Below are 7,460 nucleotides of genomic sequence, written 5' to 3'. Positions count from 1 at the left end.
ATTATAATCTTCATGAAGGTAGGAGTTATTGCTTGACTGTTGTATTACAGTACTAACTACTACTGTCTAATAAACTGGCATCACAGTGTATATGCTGGTTACTTTCAGAGTAAGTTTTAGAGATTTGAACAAGCTGGACATCGTTTCTAGAAAGACTCATGGACAATTTTCAGAGCACCGTTAATGCAGTTCATTCCTGTCACTTTATAGCTGTCATCCGTTAAAAGCAATAAAAGGCTGTCATAGCAAAGAAAAGGACAAAAACACATTCCTCAATTAATCATGCAAATACCTATAAAATGTTTCTTAAAAGTTATGAATAACACAAATAAATTCATGAACAGTGCCTCAACAGTCCTTCTCATGCTGGGTTTTTCTGTTGTTTAGTATTGAGCAAATGCTGGCTGTGAATCCCGGAAAGACGCCCATCAGTCTGCTGCAGGAATATGGAACGCGGATAGGCAAGACCCCAGTGTATGACCTGCTGAAGGCTGAGGGACAGGCTCACCAGCCCAACTTCACGTTCCGCGTCTCCGTCGGAGAGATCAGCTGCACCGGCCAAGGGCCCAGCAAGAAGGCAGCCAAGCACAAAGCAGCCGAGGCTGCTCTGAAGATGCTCAAGGGAGGCCTTGGAGGTCCCGCCGGAGTTGGTGTTGGAGTAGACGGTTTTATTGGGGTTGACGTGTCTACTGATGGAGACGGGTCAGTTTCTTGTTTAATTGTTTTCTTTACACAGGCTCTAAAGTTAAAATCAAACATGACTCAGTTAATGTCAGCATGCCAAAGCGTTTTGAGACGGAGATCTGTGTGGTTTCATTACTTCCTCTTCTGTTTTTGTTTTATCTCATCTTCTGCACAGCTCCCAGTCAGAGATGAAGACCTCCGGCAGTTCTCAGCAGTCTGAATGTAACCCTGTAGGAGCTCTGCAGGTGAATAAGCAAAAATAACTACTGTAGTTTAAGGTTTTGTGTTGACTTGTGTTTTCATTGTTCAGTCGGTCCTTTCCAGTAGTATAGTTTATAGTTGCATGCCTTTTCGATTTTATAAGTATTCACCTCTTCTTTGGCAGGAATTGGTGGTGCAGAAAGGATGGCGTTTGCCAGAGTACACAGTCACCCAGGAGTCCGGTCCAGCACACCGCAAAGAATTCACCATGACGTGCAGAGTCGAGAGATTTGTTGAAATTGGTATAAGGAATAACTTTATTAAGATTTTATTGTGTGTATTTGCAGCTTTTGTCTCTTTTTTGCAATATTTAATGAATTAACATGGCAAATGTAAACTGTCTTTATAAATGGCATGCAGAAAACTAATTGAATGTCATATGTGAACATCATATGTGCTGCATGTTAGGTGCTGAGTAATTTCTGACCTTCACTAACCTATACTAGCAACACCTGAATTGCAAGTGCATAGACAGGTCTCTGGCACAGCTTACAGGCCTCTGATAGACTGAAATATTAATTTTAACAAGATTTAGATTAGGCTAGTTAAATTAGAGCACATATCAAGCAAACTCTTTGTGTGATTCTGTTTATCAAAGTCTAAATGAATAAATATTCAAGTCAAACTTGTTATCAATCTGCGGTCATGGCTTGTTCCACATTACTCAATATTACTCAGTCTCCTTCTCCGCTCTAGGCAGTGGAACCTCCAAAAAGCTAGCCAAGAGGAACGCTGCAGCTAAGATGTTATCGCGCATACATGATGTTCCCGTGGACCTGAGGACCAGCAACGACGCTGACACAGAGGAGGACACATTCAACATGGTGAAAAACAAACAGAAATAAACTTCCTCTGTGCACTAGCCTATAAAGATCCTGCATGTTAAATTATTTGACACATCACGGGAAGGGGTGCACAACGTTACAGAACCTGTAACTAAAACCCAATCACTTACCACATCCCCAGTTACGTTCCTTAAAATCATGCAAATGTTGTTTGCGTTACATAGTATGTAATTACGTCTGCCATTTACAGTTGTTTGTCCTTCAAATGTTATGCGGAAAACCTTAAGTTGTGCACCCCATTACCTCATTTCTTGCTTGTAAATCTTGCTGAGCGATAATAATAATGTTTATTCAATTACCATTATCTCCTCTGCACACACAGCACATGGGGAGCAGAGCTGAGTCAGGCAAAAGTAAAGGCTTCAGCTGCACGTGGGACTCCCTGCGTAACTCTGCTGGAGAGAAGATCCTCCAGCTCCGCAGCCACCCTCTGGGCATGCCCTCCGACTCCAACTTCTGCTCTTTGCTGAGCGACCTGTCTGTGGAGCAGCGCTTTGACGTCAGTTACCTGGACCTAGGTCAGTTCACAAGCGATAGTATTAAGAAACTGACTTTCATTTCTGTTTAGCACCACGTTCTGACTACAGCAGGAGCTTAGGTTTAACACTGAAAGGTTAAAAAGAAATGTGCAGTCAACCGACATCACTGGCTATATACATAAAGAGCTGCATTTTAGTTAGGAACATGTAAATATAATGAATGAGTTGGGGCTGACACTGTATACAATAAACCTCTGACTGCTTTCACATCTGCTTTACACCATCTGCACGAGCCAAGACCTTCACAGCATTATTGTTACAGCATTGTTGTTTGATGGCAGCATACCAAAAAAAAACAAATGGCATGTTGTGTGGTTTCTATTACTGTCACCAGATATGGAGGAAGTAGCCCACAGCTGCGTGTTGTCACGGTTTTATCTGTGGACAGCACTTCACAAACGGACCAGAACTTTAAGCTTTTTTTTTTTGTGTGGCACGTTTCGACTAATGTAGTGCTGAATTTACTAGTTGAATTAGTGATATTTATTTGTTATTTGTACTGGAAGTTGTCGAGGAGCCAGCACCCAGTGAGTTTGCGATACACAGTTACGTTCATATGATTTATCTAATAAACATAGATTCATACATATTTATTTTATTTGGACACACAGAACAGACAGCTAGCGGATTGTGAGGAACATTTTTATTGGAATAAAGTGGCTGACTGCACCTTTAAGTGACACTTAATCTGAAGCTAACTAGTCTGATATCCCCACATCCCAGAAAATAGTGGCTACTTATAGCTGGAAGTGAGTGTAAATCTGCTCCTTCTTGTCAAAATTAAGGTAATTCGCTCTAATCATTTGAATGTCTTTTCAGCCATATATCGCTACACATTATTTTGTTGTTTGAACACTTAAAACTCTAAGATCGTAACTGAAGTATGGCTGGTATCTGGGTTACTTTAAGCATGTAAATCACAGAGACATTTATGGTAAGAGTATGAAAAAGGGTCGTAACTGTTAAATCCTTCATCAGATTTATAATGGAGATAGAAATGCCTGTGAAATTGACTATAATGCAGAGTGAAAGACATCATCTACATCCACGATGGTGGAAATATCTGTTTTATATTAAAATTCTGCTGTTTGAAGCAAACAGAAACAAAGTAATTGTTTAAAAAAATAAAACATTCTTGTTCTTTTCTTGTTTCAGAGGAGCGCAGTCTGAGCGGCCTTTGCCAGTGTCTAGTGGAGCTGTCCACGCAGCCAATCACAGTGTGCCACGGCTTTGCTCCGAGCATAGACGCTGCTCGAGCCAATGCAGCCCACAATGCACTGCAGTACCTCAAAATCATGGCTGGAGGGAAGTGATCAAGTCATCTGCCTCCTCACAGACTCAAACTCATCACGCCAGGATACATTTCCACTTTGGATGAAGGAGGCACTTTTGTGATGAGTTCAAATAACATGAATTACCTCAAATTTGGAGAAGGAGACTTTTTCTGTCCTTAAATGAACCCCCTGGAGCCCTTTTTTTTTGTTGGGTTGATTTCCTTTCTTTGCCAAAGAAGATTTAGTTGCCCAAAACCTCCCATACCCCTCTCCAAGACATTTTATTTTAAAATGCATTTTCAATACGTTCAGTGTTTGTTTGCTCAGCATCCATATGCAGCACTGTATTTTCCTCAAATCTAAAGTTTTACAAGTCTTTATCTGAAATTATGAATGGTACTCTTGCTGTGAGTTCCCAAATAACTGAAGACAAATGCAAATACAACAAAAAGTACAAAAGTTCAAAGTGGTTTGTAGAAATTGGACTATGGAATCGCCAATTATTGGTGCTTTTGTTTAATCCCCATTCCCATGGATGAACGTAAGAAAAGAATTTTCAGCCGTGTGCCGAAACGTGGAGAGAAAAGGACTCTGCTGAATAAGATATCAGAGGAAAACAATTTTAAAGACTGCCCTGTTTTCAGATGAGCCTGATGAAATTATATTGAAAATGTGGCTTTTGTTGTATGTTAATCTGAACCCTAAAAGCTCAAACTGTTAGTCTCTGTGATGTATTTAATGTTTGGCCTTAAAGATTTACATTTTTGTAATTTTTCTTTTTTTAAAACTCAGTTTAAGATTACCGTCAGTTGAAACTCACCATGTTATCTTTGTTTAACATTATGAACTTAAATAAAGTTTAAAAGTAATTGTGAAACTCTTAAGCGTAGTAGAAATCAAGAGAAGAATCAGTAGACTCAGATGGCTTAAATCAATATGAATTGTCCTTCTAATGTGTTTAATTTTGCCCCTTTAGAGACTTTGTTGCTAGAGCTGGGCTTCTGTTGATGCAGCACGATTATGAGAACACTAAGAGAGTGTGAAAATACAGTGTGAGTCATTTCTGTCTATTTAAATGTGATGATTAAAGAAAAAAATTACAAAAAACATTACATTTAAAATTGACTTATTGGTCCCATTTACTCCTGAATTTTAAAACATTGTTAAGTGTAATTATCAGAGCTTAAAAAATGTGCATTTTTTTCTATTTTTTATTGTTCTTCTTTTAGCACTCAGCCCCAGAAGCTCTAGGAATGCATTTCAGAGTAAAACAGATACAAAGTTTGTGATTAGGGGGAAAAGTACTATGAGTCTTCTGATAAAGCATTGTTTTCCTTATAATAACATATTAACAATGTTAAAACCCACCTTTGACTTTCAATAACAGACCAGACAAGCAAAGCTGCCACATATTTTATGTGGTGTTTCAATGTTATCAATATTCCCAATATTGTTTTGTTTATAATGCAAGTTTTTTTTTTTTTTGTCTATGTCTATGATTCCTGTAATTGATGACGTTGATTCTCCAGATCATATCCTCCAACTATCTGTTGTGACTCGGTGTATGATTTTATTATCACCCACTTTACTGTATTTGCATATTGGTTGATACACTGCCTTGCACTCATCTGAAAAGTATTGAAAGTAGTACAGTTTGCACTACTTGAAAAGATACTGTCCTTTGCACAATGCAAGCTGACCAACTTTCTGTACATCTACTCCCACTGGTTTACAGTACAGTGTGTTAGACCTCATTATCTGAATAGGCAGATCTGCATATTGTTTTCTTATTATTAAAAAAAGGAACTTAGCTTCTCATTTTTAGTGAATTTTAGGTGCTGAGACCATTGACATCAATGCTGATGACTATAAGTTTGACTGTGGTAGTTGAACAAGTTGCCCAGTTTTAGAAAAACATTTAACTTTAATGTGAGCTCCATGTGAAATTGACTGTTTCCAATAAAGCATTTTTGTAAACAACTGCCAACTGTTGTTGTAACAACCTGCACATGCTCTAAACTCCCTGTTGAATTAACATTGTAATAAAATACAGTCCACACAGTATTTCATCAAGACCTTTGAACAGTTTTATGTTTACGTATTCACAATATTCTGTATTCAGTGTGAGCACTGAGGAGAAACTGAGTGCTTTGCATATCTGGAACTTTATTACTGCTTCAGTGTACGTCCTCATGTGACCAAGACTCTTACAGTACCATGACATCTTAATCTGTTGGGCCTGTTTGACTGGCGGCCTTTACTTGGAAGCGCTTTTCAAATCCACAGTGCAGGAAAAGGTCCACAGGCAGTAAAACACTACTTAGAACGTTGTTTACAATGGAGTTCCTGGTTTTCTGTCATCTGCGTGTGTTAAATGAGGAGCTGCCTTCTTCGTCTGCGTAGCCGCTGCTGTCTGACTGCATGCTGTCGCCCCGCACCACTTCACCTACACAGGGACACAAACACAGTCAGGCAACACATCCATGCACTGTATACCACTGTATAAATGCAGCTGCAGTGTGACCTGATTAGACACACAAAGGCACATACAGCACTCTATGTTCCTAGTGAAAAATACACCTGCTCAGTGACCTGTATACACATGTGCTCACACATTCATCATTTTCTACATACATTTGTTTAATGTATTCAATTCCTCACACATCGTATCTGACCTCAATACAAGACCTACAGTGATCCCAAAGTAACATATTCAAGTTTAGCAAGACATTTCGCACCCACAAATTGGTTTGTGCATTTAATACACACGTCTTTGTGTGAATGCTGAGCCGAAGCGTTCTGGTTACAGCAGCTGTTATTGTGTTAACTGGCTACACCCTTTTCTTAACACATGTAGAACCATTTGAACTGTGTGAATGCTGTTTTTGTTCTTAATGGGGTCAGCAATTTGGTGACCACACAAACAATTATGACACATTATGTTCCTCATGTTCCTATAAAGTATGACTGCAGTGTAGCAAAGCAGCAGTTTGCTTTTGATCTGTGATCATACAAAAAATGTTGAACATACTCTACCTTTGCATAGACTTTTTTTAAACAACAGGGATTTTGTTCTTGTAGCATCTGATTGTCCAAAATCTTCCTCTCCTGCACTGTGTACCTATGGAAACAAAAGGTATGAAGTTTACATTATATACTATATGTCTGTTTTGACTTTTGTATAATCTTAATAATAATCTTGTATTTCAAGAAACAATATCATGAACGATTATATACCATTATGGCTGAACAACGTATTGTTTCACCATGAACATTACATGCTACACTTTTAGGATACTATATAACAATCTAAACTACAATATTTACTGATTTACTGATGGAATATCAGTGGTTCAGTGATCATCAGGTTATCCACATAAATATATATATGTGATTTTCCATATCTTATCTTAAAGACAAACAGTCTAAGGCATGTGATAATTAACATACTGTCATTTAGCCTAATCTAATTACATTTAGTTTACGGGATTTGCAAGCATGCTTTGTCTGAATGACCAATCAAAATCACCCTGAGAGTGGACTTTTTATCTTAAAAAGCATATATCTATCTTAACAACTTATTAGGAAGAAGAAAGACTTGTGGAGCAACAACATTCACTGTGTTGACAGTACTTTTCCACTTAACACAACACGAAGAAACTCAACTTATTTATTTGACTATTAATCATAACACCACACCAAAGAGCCATGCATGATGAGTCAATAGCCTGAACCAAACAATTAGGATGATACTCTAAAGATCCCCTCCAGACATGTATTAAGATATATATATATAAATATAGTCTTGTTTTGGACCGATGTGTAACTTAAAAAAGGCATCTACTCCTTCTACCTAA

The 7,460-nt window shown here is 38.2% G+C and overlaps 2 protein-coding genes across 4 annotated transcripts in view; one reads left to right on the top strand and one right to left on the bottom strand.

Moving 5' to 3' along the window:
* Positions 1 to 5,583, top strand: part of tarbp2 (TAR (HIV) RNA binding protein 2) — a 7,002-nt gene extending 1,419 nt beyond the window's left edge. For 2 of the 3 annotated variants that reach the window (XM_035661915.1, XM_035661912.1), the window contains exons 2-7: positions 388 to 702; positions 860 to 929; positions 1,070 to 1,187; positions 1,624 to 1,769; positions 2,113 to 2,308; positions 3,485 to 5,583. In XM_035661915.1, the coding sequence (XP_035517808.1) occupies positions 398 to 702; positions 860 to 929; positions 1,070 to 1,187; positions 1,624 to 1,769; positions 2,113 to 2,308; positions 3,485 to 3,642 (993 nt within the window). In that variant the 5' untranslated portion in view covers positions 388 to 397 and the 3' untranslated portion in view covers positions 3,643 to 5,583. The remainder of the gene's footprint in view (positions 1 to 387; positions 703 to 859; positions 930 to 1,069; positions 1,188 to 1,623; positions 1,770 to 2,112; positions 2,309 to 3,484) is intronic. The other variant, XM_035661914.1, reaches the window with a different exon arrangement.
* Positions 5,584 to 5,666: 83 nt separating this feature from the next.
* tespa1 (thymocyte expressed, positive selection associated 1) overlaps positions 5,667 to 7,460 on the bottom strand; it is an 8,090-nt gene continuing 6,296 nt past the window's right edge. Inside the window, exons 10-11 of the mRNA XM_035661907.1 lie at positions 6,640 to 6,724; positions 5,667 to 6,049 (exon numbers count right to left, since the gene is read on the bottom strand). Coding sequence (XP_035517800.1) covers positions 5,961 to 6,049; positions 6,640 to 6,724 — 174 coding nt within the window. The 3' untranslated portion in view covers positions 5,667 to 5,960. The remainder of the gene's footprint in view (positions 6,050 to 6,639; positions 6,725 to 7,460) is intronic.

This window comes from Morone saxatilis, unplaced genomic scaffold (genome assembly GCF_004916995.1).
Source record: "Morone saxatilis isolate NCDOM2014 unplaced genomic scaffold, NCSU_SB_2.0 Contig18, whole genome shotgun sequence".
NCBI lineage: Eukaryota > Metazoa > Chordata > Actinopteri > Moronidae > Morone > Morone saxatilis.
The sequence above is the reverse complement of the archived record's forward strand: the minus strand, read 5'-3'. Positions and strand labels throughout refer to the sequence as shown.